Source organism: Lagenorhynchus albirostris, chromosome 9 (genome assembly GCF_949774975.1).
Source record: "Lagenorhynchus albirostris chromosome 9, mLagAlb1.1, whole genome shotgun sequence".
NCBI lineage: Eukaryota > Metazoa > Chordata > Mammalia > Artiodactyla > Delphinidae > Lagenorhynchus > Lagenorhynchus albirostris.
Genome location: NC_083103.1, coordinates 30991021 through 31009410, shown reverse-complemented (window position 1 = coordinate 31009410; position 18390 = coordinate 30991021). Strand labels below are relative to the sequence as shown.

Here is an 18390-nt window from a genome sequence, read left to right as displayed (position 1 = left end):
TGAGCCTGCGCGTCTGGAGCCTGTGCTCCGCAACGGGAGAGGCCACAAAAGTGAGAGGCCCGCATACCGCAAAAAAAAAAAACACAAAAATCTTTAAGTCTAATTACTCTCTTCCTGATTTACATGCTATTGATGTCCAAATGAAAGTTATTCTTTTTCTTAATCGCAAAATTACATATAATAGTAATCATTATTATTATATTTATAATATTATAAACTATATTATTAGATACTATATAAATTATACCATACTATAAAATTATTGTTGTTTTCATTAAGCAACGGAAATTGTTTGACTAGACTTACTAAAGGTTTACTATTTTATTTTCTTATCATTACTTCTTCTATCAAAAACTGGATAATTTTCCTTCTTCCCACAGTATTTCCTCTAGGTTTTTCTCAGGGGAAGATATGTTAGAGGTAATTTCTCTCAGTTCTTGACAGTCAGTTTCTGAAAGATAGTTTTGCTAAATACACAATTATAACTGACAATTGTTTTCCTTCAGTGCTTTGAAGATATTATTCCATTGTTTCTGGCTTCCATTACTGTTGCTAAGCAATGCATCTATTTATCCTCCTATGGGAAGTTACTTCAGAGTCACTAATCTGTCACATATGGCCAGACATGTAAGGAATAGGAGACTATTTTAAATTTAGGTAGGAGGAGTATGTCTGGAATAGAATTATGGTAGTGAGAATGGAATGGAAAAAAAATAAGATAAAACTGTAGTGCAAAGAAATGGTGGGATTTGCAAGTATGAAAATAGAGATAAGAGCATTTTTAAATTGTATGTTATCATGATATATGTTAAAAGAGTAAGTGATATGCACACAAGGCCAAAATACATGGATGGTGCTATATGATAATATATCAATTACTTTATTTTTCTCTGTAAAGGAGGAAGGAGAATCTAGCTATCTGGGGACCATTGCCATATTCTTAACTGGTTACTTAAAGCCTCCATATATGGTACCAATGACTCAGAAGAATAAAGATTTCTATTGCAGGGCATGGCAAATAATAGGTGCTCAATGAACGTTTGTTGAACTAAACCGATTGTAACAATTATATAACTATAATTGCCAATACCACCCAGGTTCCTTGGTTAAAACTGACCATGTGTAAGACCAAATGTTAAATGTAATCCAAACTTATCCATCTATAAGAGACAAAAACAAGTTGTGGAATCTCAATTTTACAAAATACCAGCCATCCTTGATCGTTCATTCATGCATTTTGTATTCCTCAACCAGTAGACAGTGAAGTATAAATGCTACCTATGTTTTATAATCACTGTTAATGAGCACATTTTTTTTTTCTCAGTAGTTGTGTATGGTCACCTACCCTCCGAACACGGAGATATTTCTGTCATTAAATCTTCTCTTAGCCATGGCTTTCTCAAATGAGCCCAGAGCCCAAATTCTATTAATGGCTGGTACTGAAAAGAATTTTAAACAAAACAATGGCACCTTCCTCTGGAAACTGTGATAGATAAGCCAGCATATTTCTATTTAATTGTGGAATAGCGATTTCTGCTATACTTAGATGCCCTGTTGTTGGAAATTAGCCCTTATCCCATATTAGGAGATAGTGCTAAATACTTTTTCACAGCCAGATACATACCAGGGTACAGTAGAATGTGCAAACAATTCCTGTTGCAAACACAGAGCCCCAGAGATCAAACCCAGTCACTATGAAAGGAGAAAAAAATATTGAAAGAAGTTTCTTTAAGGAAAGTAAAAGAACAAACTTTATGAGGAAAAAGTCACAATATTTTTGTCTGTGTTCTTTGTGCGCAAATGGAAATCAAATTAGAGTTGTCTCATTAAATTTTCTCACCTCTGATAAAGATTATTTTATTACATTATTATACCTCAACCCAGCCCATAATTTTCATGTAATGCTAAAAGCCAAATTATTCCTCTTAATATTCTAGAGCTTCCAATCTCTGCACCAATTGTTTGTTTGTTTGTTTTTCTTAACAAAGTTAGTCTGAGTACTTTGAAACCACCTAAACGTTGACCATGAATAAATATTTCTCATTATAATCACATAGCACAATTAAATTGAATACTGAGGACTTCTAATATTACAGGTATTATTATGAAATTTCTTTCACTTTAGTTTCTTCTTTCCTTTTTTTCCCTAGGATTCTATTCTTTCAAAGGGGTCAGGTATAAATCTTAAAATAATTACTACAAGCACATTTTACTCATGTATTCAGAGTATCAACTTCATGAGATTGCTGAGAAAGGACATATATTATAGATGACCTTATTTAGTGGTTGTGTATGTACCATACAAAATTGTCAAACTTACTGTTACCAAAGGAGAAAGGGAAGGAGTAGGGATAAGTTAGTAGTATGAGATTACTGAAACACATTACTATACATACCTCACACAGGTCAGAATGGCCATCATGAAAAAATCTACAAAAATAAATGCTGGAGAGGGTGTGGAGAAAGGGGAACCCTCTTGCACTGTTGGTGGGAATGTAAATTAATACAACCACTATGGAGAACAGTATGGAGGTTCCTTAAAAAACTAAAAATAGAATTACCATATGACCCAGCAATCCCACTACTGGGCATATATCCTGAGAAAACCATAATTCAAACAGACACATGCACCCCAATGTTCATGCAGCACTATTTACAATAGCCAGGTCATGGAAGCAACCTAAATGCCTATAGACAGATGAATGGTTAAAGAAGATGTGGTACACATACACAATGGAATATTACTCAGCCATAAAAAGGAATGGAATTGGGTCATTTTAGAGACGTGGATGGACCTAGAGACTGTCATACAGAGTGAAGTAAGTCAGAAAGAGAAAAACAAATATTGTCGGTTAATGCATATATTTGGAATCTAGAAGAAAAGTACAGATGAACCGGTTTGCAAGGCAGAAATAGAGACACAGATGTAGAGAACAAACGTATGGATACCAAGGGAGGAGAGTGGGGGTGGGGGTGGCAGTGGTGGGATGAATTGGGAGATTGGGATTGACATGTATATACTAATATGTATAAAATAGATTACTAATAAGAACCTGCTGTATAAAAAATAAATAAATAAAATTAAAAAAAAAAGACACAAGTATCCCAGTGTTCATTGCACTATTTACAATAATCAGGACATGAAAACAACCTGAATATCCAACGACAGACAAATGGATAAAGAAGATGTGGTACATATACACACTGGAATACTACTCAGCCATAAAAAAGAATGAAATTGGGTCATTTGTAGAGATGTGGATAGACCTAGAGACTGTCATACAGAGTTAAGTAAGTCAGAAAGAGAAAAACAAATATTGTATATTAACACATATATGTGGAATCTAGAAAAATGGTACAGATGAACCTATTTGCAAGGCAGGAATAGAGACGCAGATGTAGAGAACAGACATGTGAACATGGGGGGTGGGGAAGGGGAGGGTGGAATGAATTGGGAGATTAGGATTGACATATATACACTACCATGTGTAGAATAGGCAGCTGGTGGGAACCTGCTGTGTAGCACAGGGAGATCAGCTCAGTGCTCTGTGATGACCTAGATGGGTGGGATTGGGGGGGAGGGTGGGAGGGAGGTCCAACAGGGAGGGGATATATGTATACTTATAGCTGATTCACTTCATTGTACAGCAGAAACTAACACACTATTGTAAAGCAGCTATACTCCAATAGAAAAAAAAAGCTAAACAACAAAGATTTACTGTATAGCACAAGGAACTATATTCAATATCTTGTAATAACTTATAATGGAAAATACTTTGCACAAAAAGTATATACAACTGAATAACTTTGATGTACAATCTAACAAAACATACTGTAAATCAACCATACTTCAAAAAAAAATTGCCATAACTTCAGTGATTAGAAAACAAGCAATAATCACATTGGGTGTTTGGAACCATGTGGATAAAATCAAGTAACTAGTTATTTGCATTGTTTTCAGCGTTCAGTTTATAGAGCTTTATGTTGTGACAACTACAGTAATTCAAGCACCCTAACCACAGGAATGTCTCCTCAACAAGATGTTGTGTGTATATTTCTCAAGGTGACAAGGCATGTATAAAAATGGTGGACAGTGCAAGAGAGTGCCGCTAGCTCACCTTGATTGAGGGCCAGAGCAGGAGCATACACCACCACTCCTGTGTAGAGAATCTGGTGGAGAGACAAGAATCAGGTGAACAGTGAGAAAAGTGACACTGAAAGTAAGTGTGCCTAAAAAATTCCTTATGACCTTAGAGCTACATTTCCTTAAACTTCTTCGTCAAACACTTCAATCCCAGGCACTCTTGTTTTGAAATCCTTGGCTACTGTAACTAATTTGCAGAAGGGATAATAAGCATGCGATGGAGGAAGAGTGTTGGACTTTTAAGATGGCTGCATATTTTGAGATTTTATGGCTAGATCTGGTATATTTCTGAAGGATATGAAAATAGGGTTCAAGTTAAGTTTTTGATTCACCCTTCCACTACCCCATTATACACATATCACCATGACACAAACACATTTTAGCAATTTGAAACATAAATTTTAGAGTGGAGATGGAAATAATCCGTGATTAGAGCACCATGCAGGGAAAACTACCATGGGTGATCTTCATAGTGGGTATATCTTCAAGCTCCCAGACCTGCAGCCACTACACTGATGGAAGTGGACGGAGTCTCATTTAATTTTAAATGAAATTTCACCATTTAGAGATCCATGTGGGGTTTTAAAAGACAAATATCTATGGACAGGTCAAGGAGCAGTTTCTTGTTCTTAAATCCTTCAGTCAGTGAGTGGGAGTTTTGATTAAGAAAAGAGAAGGGAGTTAGCTTCTAGCAGAAAGTTCTTGGTGAGTCACGGGAAATGCATTGAGGGTGTCCCACAGGCAAGTGTGGGGCAGAAAAAGGGCACCCTAGAACCCAGGAGAGGAGTCCAAAAGGGGAATGTGGGAATATTGGTTTGAGAGTATAGTCTTAAACAGATTTTCAGCAAAACGGGTATTTCTGGTTCAACATAGTTTACTAGTAAAAAAACAAAACAAAACAGAATTAGTTACCAGATCATTTCATATCAAAAGCAACTTGAACAGGTTAAATAAGAGTTCAAAATAAATTTAAGAAAAAGCTTTTTTTCCCTTGGTGGTTTATTATATATATATTTGTTTGTCATTATTTGTACAGATATATGGGGTCTATGAAATGTGGAAATACCTTGGTATAATCATTTGTCTTGAAAGTGCTATCTAGAAGAAAGTAGTTTCTTCTTAGTGTTGAATCTTTCTTTTAATTGTGTTAATTGCCCCCTGAAATAAACAAACCCATACTTGTCACTCCCCAATCCACCTCTGCAGCAACTCTTACCCCTTACCGTCTGCAAAATGTAGATGGCTGTGGCTGCATAGCGAACTGGCTTGTTGAATCGTAGCTGTAAGTACTGGAAAGAACAGAGAGAAGGACGTGCAAAGAATCAGCAACTTTTATGTAAGCGCTGCTAAGAAGGTTTTCTGTTTTCTTGGTATTTCTCTGAGTTTAGTGCTTAGTTTATAACATGATTTTACGCTATCTGTACTTGGGAGAAAAGGAAACAAATTTGGATTATTTAAAGTCAAAGATATAGTAAAACTCAATTTTTGCTCAAGCTTCCCTTGATGGTCAGAGAAGATAAATGTTTTTTATTTTTAAATTGTTATTGCTTCAATAAAAACCAGATTTTCTGGCTCATTATCCAGGGCTCTTCCTAGTGGATATGCCAAAGCCATTATTTCCTTTTATATCCCCACAATCCCCAGATTCAGCTCAGGCCTTCCTTTCCTCTTTCCCAGATCAATGCAGTAGCCCCCTAACTGACCTCTCTAATTCCAAGCCTTGCCCACTCATTCCACCAACCACACACCTGCTGCACTGATTCTCCTAAAGCAGAGCTCTGGTCATGTCATGCTTTTCCTCAAACTTTCCAGTGACTCTCTATCATTGACAAAACAAAATGCACATCCCAGGCTTGACATTCTAAACTCTCTACTGTCTGATCCACACCCTTCTTGTTAGCTCACATCACTAACCCTCACATGATTTATTCTCCACGTAAAATCATTATGTATAATTCAACCAGCATGCTTTGTACTCCGCAGATTTGTCCTTTGTGTAGGCAGATTTTCAGTGTGAGAGAGCCTCCCTCTCTCCAAATTCACCAATTCTTAGAGAATGGACTTGAGGATATGGGGAGGGAAGGATAAGCTGTGACAAAGTGAGAGAGTGGCATGGACATTTATACACTACCAAACGTAAAATAGATAGCTAGTGGGAAGCAGCCACATAGCACAGGGAGATCAGCTCGGTGCTTTGTGACCACCTAGAGGGGTGGGATAGGGAGGGTGGGAGGGAGGCAGATGCAAGAGGGAAGAGATATGGGAACATATGTGTATGTATAACTGATTCACTTTGTTATAAAGCAGAAACTAACACATCATTGTAAAGCAATTATACTCCAATAAAGATGTAAAAAAACAAACAAAAAAAAAGGATAGCCCAATTGCCATTCCTGTTCCTACTCATACTTTCTCCTCTGAGCATTTAGGGCAACTAATATTAAACTTCTTTCATATGTAATAACACTTGATCACCTGCTGCCTTGTATTTTAGTGTTGGATTCGCGTAGCTTACTGTATTTGTTTCGTATGGCTACTGTAACAAAATATCACAAATTGGGTGGCTTAACGCAACAGAACTGTGTTCTCTTACAGTTCTGCTGGAAGCCAGGAGTTCAAAATCAATTTCACTGGGCCAAAATCAAAGTGTTGGCAGGGCTCTGCTCCCTCTGGAGGTCTTAGGGAAGAATTTGTTTCTTTGGGGTTTTTGGTGGCTGCAGGCAGTCCTTTAGCTTTTAGATTTATCACTCTAATCTCTGCCTCTTTGGTCACACTGCCTTTTCTTCTTTCTGTCTGTCAAATCTCCTTCTGCCTCCCTCATATAAATGTGCTTGTACTTAAGGCTTACCTGGTTTAACCAGGATAATCTCTCCATCTCAAGATCCTTAATTTATTCAACTTTACAGAGATCTCTTTTTCTAAACCATATAAGGTAACAGTCACAGGTTCCTGGGATTAGAACATTTATTATGATTTTTAGAGGGAGGAGGATGCATTTTTCAGCCTACCACACTTACTTTCCCTGGTACATGTAAACCGGGTCTTATTTTATTCATTTTATCTTCGTCTTTCATGTATTCATTCATTTAACAAATATTTATTACTTTCCCTCTATATGGCATTCTGCTATACAATGATAGCAAATATTATATAGTTCATGTCACAAAGGATTTTACAGATTAGAGGAGACCATTAACAAATTTATACTAAAGTAAAGTTACAGTGATGGTATGTACTAAAAAGCTACAGGGAGGTGTGAACACACTAAACAGATGGATCTGATTTACTGTTGCAGGTCAAGAAAGGTATTCCTGAACAAATATTCTAGAAGGCACTAGTATTTGTCTTCCAGTGTATGATAAACATGTACTGAATGAACAAAATGAATGTTAAAAGTAGCAAATGACTTGAGGACTTAATATCCTGGTGGTAGTTCTTGGTAGTAATTTCTAATTGGTAGCAGTTCTTTCTTATCTAATTTAAGAAAAATCATTTTGATTAACCCAGAAGTTTACTGATGTGTCCTTTTCCTAGAAATAATACATAAGTAAGTGTTGATTGATGGCTTAAGGTGGAACCTTCTTTGAAACCCTAGAAAAAACTCCTCTTGACAGAATTGTGACTCAGTTTCACACTAATCCACATCTCCCAATTTACTGCTCAACCCTTCCCCCAAGGGAAGAACCACCTTATTTTCAGACCATCTTTATTCAGACAACACATTCAGTACACTGTGAGTCAGGTAATAATCAAGTGGATGTGTAACTGAGGGCACCAGGTATGAGGAAAATATTTTTAAAGAAGTAAGGAAGTCACTGAGAGAGAAACTGAAAGTCTCAGGTATCATAGGATAAAAAACAGTGCAAAACTTTTAAGCTGAAGACAACATGGGTTCAAATCACATGTCCTTGGAAGGATTAGTTTATTGCACTAAATGATGGCCACCTCTTTCTAAAATTGGCATTTGTAGGATCTAATGGTATAGTGTACGATAACATCAAGTGCAGGGACAGGAACATAGTGGGATCTTAGTGAGTGTAGTAGTCATTGTGGGTGTGACCCCTGGAGCTTATTGGCACTCTCTGTCCCAGTACATGTTGATAGCATCTAACTGCACTGTGATTTTCTGCTTGAGGGCTTTATCTCACCCCTTGCACAGGACAGACTAGAAGTGCTTGGGGGTGTTATCATTGTCTTTCAGCCAATGACAAAAGGAAGTTGGACCAAAAAAGCCCAGTTATTTTTATTTCAAGGAGACCAACCCTGATATGTGATCTGTATTGTCCCCCAGAAATCCCCAGTGAGCTAGAACCTCAGTTGCTCACAATAACAACCTGCTCAAAAGCATAACTTTATTGGCTTCCTTTTTTTTCATGTCTTACTTGCCACTTGCCTACCAATGCTTAATAAAATCATTTCCCCCAAAAATGACTTGCATTAAACTCCTTGTCTCAGAATTTGCTTCTGGGGGAACACAACTTAAGATGGTGATATTTCTACCAAATATGATTCAAGTGGAGACTGCAAAATTGCTTGTAATGAGCTGTGTCTTCTGGTTGACAGGGATTCTTTTCCCATCACATGAAGAACCCGGATAGCCTACTAGAGGATGAAACCAAGTGTAGTATGCTACAAGCTGTCCCATCTGAGTTCCCCTAGACCAACGAGCCACTAACCAACCCACTAGCTGATGGCAGTTACAGAGATGGCCCCAAGTAAGACCAGAAGAACCTTACTGTCTTACTAGACTCTCTTGAGCTCAGGTCAGATTACTGATCCACAAAATTGTGAGCAGGTAAAATTGTTGGTTTAAGAAATTTGTTTTGGGATGGTATGTTACACAGCAATAGATAACTGATATAAAATGTGGTATCAGAAGTGGAGAAATGTAACAAAACCCAAACTATGTGATATTGGCTTTGGGACTGTTTGGCATATGAAGTCTAGGAAAGCAAAGGGGAAATTGTTCCTGAAAAATGGAAAGGTAGTGAGAAAACTGCTATAGGAATCAGCAAAAGTCAATGGTTTTAACATTTCAGTTTAGTTCCTCTAAATTCAGTCAATTCAGTCAAACTAGAGAGACAGTATTAAGAAAAATATATATGAAAAAAAAAGAACTAGATCAGAAGTAAGACACCTTGAATTCTAGTTTGAGCTTTGCCACTATCTCACTCTGTTATCTAAGCCTCTGGTTTCTCATCCATGAAATAAGAGACTATTCAAACTGCATAATTCTCCATCTGAAAGATTGTATTCACTCACTCACGTATCCAATGGTCATCCTGGATCGGTGTATAGTTTTAACTACAGTCAAAAGTAAAAATGGAAGTTCAGCAGAAAAGTTGCATGCTTTGTGCTTGCTTTTAAAAATAGCACAGGTAACATTTACCATCATGTTTGACTATTTTCAAAACCCCAAACCTGATATAGCCACACTATTTTCCATCTCAGGAAATAAGTCCACTTTTCATGTTGGTTCAAGTATCATGGAGCCATCCTTGACTCCTCTTTCTGTCTCATTCCCCACATGCAATTCATAAAAGAATCCTGGCACCTCCTCCCCACCCTTTCAAAATTTCACTTGCATTATCCCCTCTGTCTCCACGCTAATACCATCATTCTTGCCTAGATTACAGCAATAGCTTCCTAACTAGACCCCCTGCTTCAGCAGTAAAAACCTTATAATTAGCCTCAACATACAGCTAGAGTAATGTTCTTAAAATACAAATCACATTACAGCACTCTCCTGCCCAAACAGTGCAATGACCCATCCCACTGAGAGTAAACATCAATCCTTATAATGACTTGAAAAGGCCTCACAACATTGGTTTAGACCATATCACACCCTAAATATCCATTTACAACAAATATTTTGTCACTTTATTTACTGTACTGAAATAATACTCAATAATGATATCTTATACTTACACACCTAATTTCTCAAATTTTAAATATAATTACTAAAATGCCACAAATGTAATTTAAAGGAGAACTAAAAGGAAAGCAATTTACAGAAAAAAAAAGTGTATAATCTATGCTTAGAAAACACTATGGAAGAAGTAGTAGCCTGGGCATTATAATGAAAAAGTCTGGATTAGAGAGAAGTAAGTAGTTCAGAAACTATTTAGCTTAAGAAGTCCAAGAAAAATGAGAAAGCAGGTAGACATCAGCTCACAGGTAGTGTTAAGGGTAAATAATAGCATGCAAGATCTATTAGTGTTTGATAAGACAAAGAAGAAAATAACTCTAAGTGAAGTGGAGACAACATGATGAGACCAATTATAAACTGTCCAAGTGGAGATAATGAAAATGTATGATATTGCAAATGAGTTGAGTCTAATTTATAACTTGAGGGTGAGAACAGTTCCTTATGCTTTGACACGGGAGAGGATAGTGACAAAGTAGCACAGATGACATAGATTAGTCTTGAAATCCCCCTGCATATCAAAGCATTTAAATAAGTTGGCTATTGCCAATCCCAAAACTCAATGGCTTAAAAACCAAGGACTTAATATTTCTCACAATTATTAGGATTGGCTGGGTGATTGCTCTACTTGATTCTCCTGAATCAAGGGCTGCCATGGGGCTGCAATCAATGGGAAGTTCAGCTGGGGGAGAAAATCCAAGATGGCATCACTCACATGTCTGGTGATTGGTGTTGGCTGCCGGCCAGTGTGCTTCTGTTCTTCTCTACTTGTTCACTCATCCTCCAGAAGCTAGAACAACTAGACCCACTTCCTGACATAGCTATATCAGGACAACATTCCAAGAAGGCAAAGGCAGAAGCTATAAGCCTCATGAGACTTAAGCTCCCAATTCACACATCACTTCTGCCACATGATATTGGTCAAAGCAAGTCACAAGCAAGTCACCATCCCAGATTCAAGAGGTCGGGAAATAGACTCTACCCTTTCAGTTTTAACTACTTCAAAAGATCCTGGTAAGAATATCTATGGCTAGGTAGCAGAAGATGGATGATGAACAAATAAACATAAATTCAAGTTTCTATACAGAGATTGGTAGAAATTTGGGGACTGTAACAACAACAAGAACAATAATGATAAATAATATAAAACTCTTCCATGGCATTTACAACTTGCCAGGCTCTGTTAAAAGTATTTGCATATAATAACTCATTTACTCCTTACAGAAATTCTTTAAGATAGGTAGTTTTATTATTCTTATTTTACATATGTGAAAATCAGGTACAGAGAGGGTAAGTCATTTTCCCAAAGTCATACAGCTAGTTAAGCAGCAGAGCTAGTATTCAAAGCCAAGTAGCCTGAGTTTAAAGTTCATACTTTTAACCCCTTTTAATGCCACACTGCTAATTCTTATAAAGAAAGAGGCAGTCCCAAAATATGTACTTTACACAATCTGAATTTCTTCTTATTAGGGTACTACAATTTAAAAAATATGTAAAGGGCAAAGGTAAATGTAAATTAAATTCAATGAAATGCTTATATGTCCTCTATCTGTACTGTCTCAAATCTCCTCAGTTATATATTTGCAATTGGTTTAATGTAGTAACTGAACTGTTTTACTAAAACTATACAATCCACTGTACAACCTTGACTAAGTCATTTATCTGTATCTCCGTTTTCTTAGCTGAAAAGTGACAATACACAATGTTCTTTGTGCTTTGCAGAATACTGATGTTAATAATAATACAAGTAATAACATCAGCTTTCCTTCATTGAGAATCTCCTACAAGTTAGACAGTATATTAGATGTTTACCTACATGTTCTCATTTAATCATTGAAGTAGCCTGGTGGGCTTGACTTTGTTATTTCTGTTCTACAGATGGAAAGTGTAGGTGTCTGTAGATGTCTTTGGATACAAGTGTATCTGTATCCAAAGCTTAAGCTTTCCCCAATAACACTGCAATATTTTTTCCCATGATGTATAATTGCCCTGAAAATAAGTGAGTGTTTTTCAACTATCATGTGTTATCATCAAGACAATGTGTATCACTAGAGAAAAAAGCAAGAATAACAAAACATGTTCAAGTGGAGAGGAAACAGCAACTACCTCCCAAAGTGAAGATGAAGGAAGTAGTTGTCTTACCTCATATGTGCTGGTGATGCCAGATCTGTAGAACACAGGGAGAAAGAGCTCTGACGTGAAGAGGATCACAAATGCGTACGCAATGAAGAAGATGATGAAGGATGCCCCAAAGCGGTAGACCTCAGCCGGGGTCCCCAGGACAGTGACAGCGGACATGAAGCTGGCTGTCAGAGACAATGCCACGGGGCCAAAGGTCATTTGCCGTCCCCCAACCAGAAACTCCCTTGAAGTTGCCTTTTTTCTCTCCCTAATGGCAAAGAACACCCCAATTCCAGAGGAAATGACAAAGAGGGCTGCAAAGACGACATAATCCCAAACTTCAAAGTTCTTCACCTCCATGCTGGGAAGTATGGCACCAGAGAGTCGCTCTCAACCTGGTCTCAGGGAGAAGTTCTTTCCAAAAGCAAAGCTCAGTAGAGTAGACGCTTTTCCAGGAGAGGAGATTGTGGTTGTGTGAAGAGAATGATGACCAGGGGCACTGTGTAGCACTTCGGAAACCAAGTTGTACTCAGGGAAGATCTCAAAAGTTGATGACAAAGAGGGATCTGGTAGTGGTACCAACAGATGAGAACTTGAAATCTGACCCTGGCCTGGAGCTGTCTTTTCCTCTGCTAAAGCATATGCCACAGAGAAGGAATTCAGATGTGTTCCAAAATTAATAACCACTGGGGGTGGAATGAACTTGCCAGATAACATGCTCTTTAATCTCCTAGATTTTTTTAAACTTAAGGTTAAACATTACTGGGAACCATAGAAGTGATACAAGTTCACCACCTCAGCATTTTTAATGAGTGAAACAGAATCTGTTAAATGCCAACACAACTATCACCTGTATCTTCCATCTGAGTAAGGGAGGGTGAAGGTGTGTCCCTGCAACTCCATGAGACAGTGGGTGTGGGGGAAAAGGAGTAAAGAACGAGGGATCAGGAGACCTTTGCTCAAGTTGGTGCAAACCTAAGTGAGCTGTGATATTGCTGATGAAATATTTAACCCCTCGGAGCTTCATCTGGAACATGGAACAATAACACCTCAGAGGGTTATGATGAGTCTTTAAGTGTCTCTGACTTTCTGACCCTCTTTTTTCTGATCAATAATTAGCTATTATGTGTGCTTATAGTGAAGCACCCTGGAACATAATAGAGTTGACTCTCTTTTGACTCTAGGCTTCAGAAAATAAATTTACCAATAATTAATAAATCTTTTGTAGTCCTCAGTTTTATCTTTTCTGTCTCTCCTTCATTTAGACCCATTCACAACTCTTGTACAAAGAGGTTAAGTTTTAGTTAAGACCAGGACAAATGAGAGAAAGAAGGTAAGAATCCAGTTATAGATTCTTTTTCTTATGTGCCTTAAAATTATTTTTATTTTTCCTCTTTTTTATTTTTTTAATGTTACATTGGAGTATAGTCGATTAACAATGTTGTTGTGTTAGTTTCAGGTGTACAGCAAAGTGATTCAGTTATACATATACATATACATGTAGATATTCTTTTTCAATTCCTTTCCCATTAAGGTTATTACAGAATACTGAGCAGAATTCCCTGTGCTATACAGTAGGTCCTTGTTGGTTATCTATGTAAAATATAGCAGTGTATACATGTCAATCCCACACTCCCTATCTATCCCTCCCCCCAGCCTTCCACACTGGTAACCATAAGTTCATTCTCTAAGTCTATGAATCTGTTTCTATTTTGTACAGCAAAGGAAACCATAAACAAGACCAAAAGACAATCCTCAGAATGGGAGAAAATATTTGCAAATGATGCAACTGACAAGGGATTAGTCTCCAAAATTTACAAACAGCTCATGAGCTCAATATCAAAAAAACAAACAACCCAATCAAAAAAATGGACAGAAGACCTAAATAGACATTTCTCCAAAGAAGACATACAGATGGCCCAGAGGCACATAGATGCTCAACATCACTAATTATTAGAGAAATGCAAATCAAAACTACAATGAGTTATCACCTCACACTGGTCAGAATGGCCATCATCAAAAAAATCTACAAACGATAAATGCTAGAGAGGGTGTGGAGACAAGGGAACCCTCCGACACTGTTTGTGGGAATGTAAGTTGGTACAGCCACTATGGAGAGCAGTATGGAAGTTCCTTAAGAAACTAAAAATAGAACTACCGTATGATCTAGCAATCCCACTCCTGGGCATATATTTGCAGAAAAACATGGTTTGAAAGGATACACACACCCCAATGTTCATTGCAGCGCTGTTTACAATAGCCAAGACATGGAGGCAACATAAATGTCCATTGACAGGTGAATGGATAAAGAAGATGTAGTACATATATGCGATGGAATATTACTTAGCCATTAAAAAGAATGAAATCATGCCATTTGCAGCTATATGGATGGACCTGGAGATTATCATACTAAGTGAAGTAAGTCAGACAGAGAAAGACAAATATATGTGATATCACTTACATGTGGAATTTAAAAAAAATGATACAAATGAACTTATTTACAAAACAGTAATGGATTCTTGATTCTGCTCCTATTAGACTCTGTTTATTGTTCTAAAGTACCCCCAGCAAACCTCTGGAGGACAATTTCTCTACATCATTCATGTTTCTCCTGCCTTCTCAAAGGTCTTCCCCAACACCATCCCTACAAAACCAGTATGTTCCACAAGATCTAGTTCATGTATACCTTGCTCTGTGGAGCCTTCCCTGACTCACATCTCCTGCTGCTCTCTCCCCCAACTCCTGTAGGAAACAGGCTCCCTTGGTACTCAGTTTTTACTCTGAGAATATCCTCACCTATTTTAAAGAATCTCTATGTGTATGTCTGTATGAGCAAGTCAGCAGTTGTAGATGACCAACTCATTGAAGGCAGAGGCACAAGGCCTGGTCCAGAGTGCCCAGTACATAGTTATTATGTACCTATACATAGTTAGCTATTGTAGAAAGTAAGGAACTCATCCAAAAAACAAAAGACAAAAATTATCCATAATGTCCAAGGCCAGAAATATTTCCTATCAAACAGAGGAAACTTTAATCTTGTTTTTGACATCTGAGTAACTGAATGAATCTTTGATTATTTGTTTAGTCTGGGTACTGTCTGCACTCCCTACTTTGATCCATGGATTTGAATTTGACCACACAAAGCTTTGATGGCTGAAATATGCTTTTAGTTGCAAAGAAATGTGCAAAAACTCTGCCAGGAGTTGTCTCTGTCCTGTTGTTTAAATTCCTCCTCTAAGTTTACACAGTTGATATAATCAGGGTTAATGGGAAAAATAGTCTTTAATATTTTGTCTTAACCTTGGCTTTTACTAATTTGTACCGTGGGGTATTCTAATTATATAACAGATTTTTATTCGTTAACAGTCTCAGCAGAAAATCAGAGCTCCAGCTTTCAGAAGCTTAACTATTTTATGCTTTAATATTAACATCAATTAAGTGTTAATGTTCAATCCACGAGGTATGTGGACAACTTGTACAAGTCTGGTGAATATTAATTCAAAAGACTATTATTACATCAATGAAGTCCAGAGGTTAAATACTGGAAGCTTGTAGGTGAAGCGTTGATGAGTACTGCTGATTCAATTAACCTTCATCAAGAAACAGTATTATCTACATGGCTTCCACTGGTCTTGGACTTCAAAACAGTGGGGAAGCAGAGTGGCTAATGGTTCGGGATGTGAACCTCACGCCTCTCACAGTAAAGTATTCCTTGCTTCCAACATTTTGCTGATTATAAGGCACAGCATTACTATATTAATTTAATTCTCAGTTATTTTCTATTTCTTTACACTTTCTCCCTTTGGTAGTATCCAGTGTCTTCATACTCTCTGTCTATCCCATTGAAACTCACTCTATACAAGGTTCATGCTGATTACAAAGAATAACACCCATTTATTCATAACCTTTCAGGGAAAACAAAAAGCCAACACATTCAATGGCTACGTAAGTTAGAAAGTACATCCCTATGTCAGAAATACTAACATAGGAGAACAAAGGAAAATGTGCTTCTTTGGAGAAATCTCAGTATCTCCTGCACCCTCTTGCAGGGGCCTCCAAGGCAACCACTTCTACTTTATTCCTTTAGTGTAAAGCTGGGACCCTTGTTAGAATGTAGACATCATCACCTGCCACACACACACTCACACACACACACACACACACACACACACACACACACACACACTACCTTAACAAGGCCCAGCTACTCAATTACCCTCTTGCCTAATAGGTTAGGTTTGTAGTTGTGATCATTAGTAGGCTCTGTAGTGTAAAATTGTTCTGCACCTGGCATAGAGTATTTATAATGGAAAAGAGGAAAACAGTTGGACATTGAATGCTACCAAGGTAAGGGTGGGGGGAAGGGTAAAGAATTGGAAGGATAGGGCAACCAGGGAAAAGAACCACAGTTGCAATATTCCTAATAGCAGGCTATGCACACCATGTTTACATTGGCCTAGGACAGAAAGGAGGAAAATGGATAGGACTTGTCCATTTTGAGATTGCATTATCACTATATTACTTTTTCATGGCTGTTATTTTGTTTTGTTTTGAATTTGGACAGGGAAGTGGCATGATCAGAACTGTGCCTCAGATAGATTAACTCATTCTAATAATTTTACATGATGAATGAATTTTTTAATCCAGTGGACATTATTAAGGGTGACTCAAAGAACTTCCCACATGGTAAGTAAGCTGCTTAAATCAGGTTATGAAAGCAGTCCTCCCCATAAAGTTCTTCTCTCAATGATCATGCCTATCAAACCAACCCCTAGGAGACAAACTAGTGTGCCAAGCTACAGTTGAACAGAAATTATTGCGCTTTTTTTTCAAACACAAAGGGACTGCACCCATTTTTCTCTTCCAAGGGAAATTGAATAATTCCTATCCTGAGGAAGATAATTCTATATAATTCTTACAGAGACTGATGAAGAAGGGACCACATCCAAGAATTTTATCATGAAAAAGAAAAACTACGAATCCAGAGTTTCTATTCCTCCTTTGAGCAGAAGACATGGCCTGGAGCTCTGTTGTAGAAGTCTCTTGATTAGCTGGTATTTTTATGAATATAGAAGGGTTAGGTTTGAGGAGAAAGTGAAGAAGCAAAAACTCTGCCTACAAATTAATTAATTTTTTTTCTTCTTTTATCCTTGGGAATGATGTTAGAGACATGGCATAGGAGTAAAGACAAGGAAATGGTACACAAATGTGAATGGAGGCAGGGACATTTCTCAAAACTAGTGAGACTGTCTCAGTATAAGGGAGAGCCAAAGGGATTTTAACAATGGAAATAATTAATATTAAACGTTAAATTTATTCTAGTTTTGTTGAGATATAATAACATATAACATGTGTAAGTTTAAGGTGTACAACATGATGATTTGATGCACTTATATACTGCAAAATTGTTACAACAGTAGGATTCCATAACATCTCCATCACTCCACATAATTACCCCTTTTTGGTGCAGGGAAGGGTAAGAACATTTAAGATCTACTCTCTTAACAACTGCCCAATATATAATACAATATTATTAACTATAGTCACCATACTGTCCATTAGACCCCCAAATAAATGTTAAGTTTTAGCCATGTTGTGCTGGAGTGTAGTTCCTGTCTTTTCTCCTAACCTTTAGGGAAAACCTCCTATATCACTGGTATTGTATTGATGTTTTATCATTTAATTAAAGGGAAAAAAAATCTGTGTTCATCTTTGATCTCAAAATGGGGCAGGATGACAGAATATTACTGAAGGAAGAGAGACACGAAGGGGATTGAGAACCCGGAAGAAACAAAAATTGGAGAAAGAGCTCCTGAGAGCTTTATGATCTTTGAGGTTAAGTAGGGAAGACCACTTGGTATTCTATCAGAGTCAGGATATGGAGATTTCTTTCTTGTCTTTCTTTTCCTCCCACCCTTCTCCCTTCCCCTCCCTCCCTTCCTCCCTCCCTTCCTCCCTCCCTACCTCTTCCTTCCTTCCTTCCTTCCTTCCTTCCTTCCTTCCTTCCTTCCTTCCTTCCTTCCTTCTTTCCTTCCTTCCTTCCTTCCCTCCTTCCTTCCTTCCTTTCCTTCTTTCTTTTTTTCCTCCAAATATTAAAGAGAGGAGTGATCTGAAAAGGCTGGAACATTTAGGGCACCCAAGTGTTGACATTTGAATTTCATTCACATATTCTCACTAGAAAAATGTTTGTTTCCCAAGC

General features: G+C 37.5%; 1 protein-coding gene across 1 annotated transcript in view; it reads right to left on the bottom strand.

Moving 5' to 3' along the window:
* The window catches only part of SLC5A12 (solute carrier family 5 member 12), a 45089-nt gene extending 32538 nt beyond the window's left edge, over nt 1-12551 (bottom strand). Inside the window, exons 1-4 of the mRNA XM_060157749.1 lie at nt 12213-12551; nt 5368-5433; nt 4119-4170; nt 1625-1692 (exon numbers count right to left, since the gene is read on the bottom strand). Of these exons, the coding sequence (XP_060013732.1) occupies nt 1625-1692; nt 4119-4170; nt 5368-5433; nt 12213-12551 (525 nt within the window). The remainder of the gene's footprint in view (nt 1-1624; nt 1693-4118; nt 4171-5367; nt 5434-12212) is intronic.
* Nucleotides 12552-18390: the final 5839 nt, after the last annotated feature.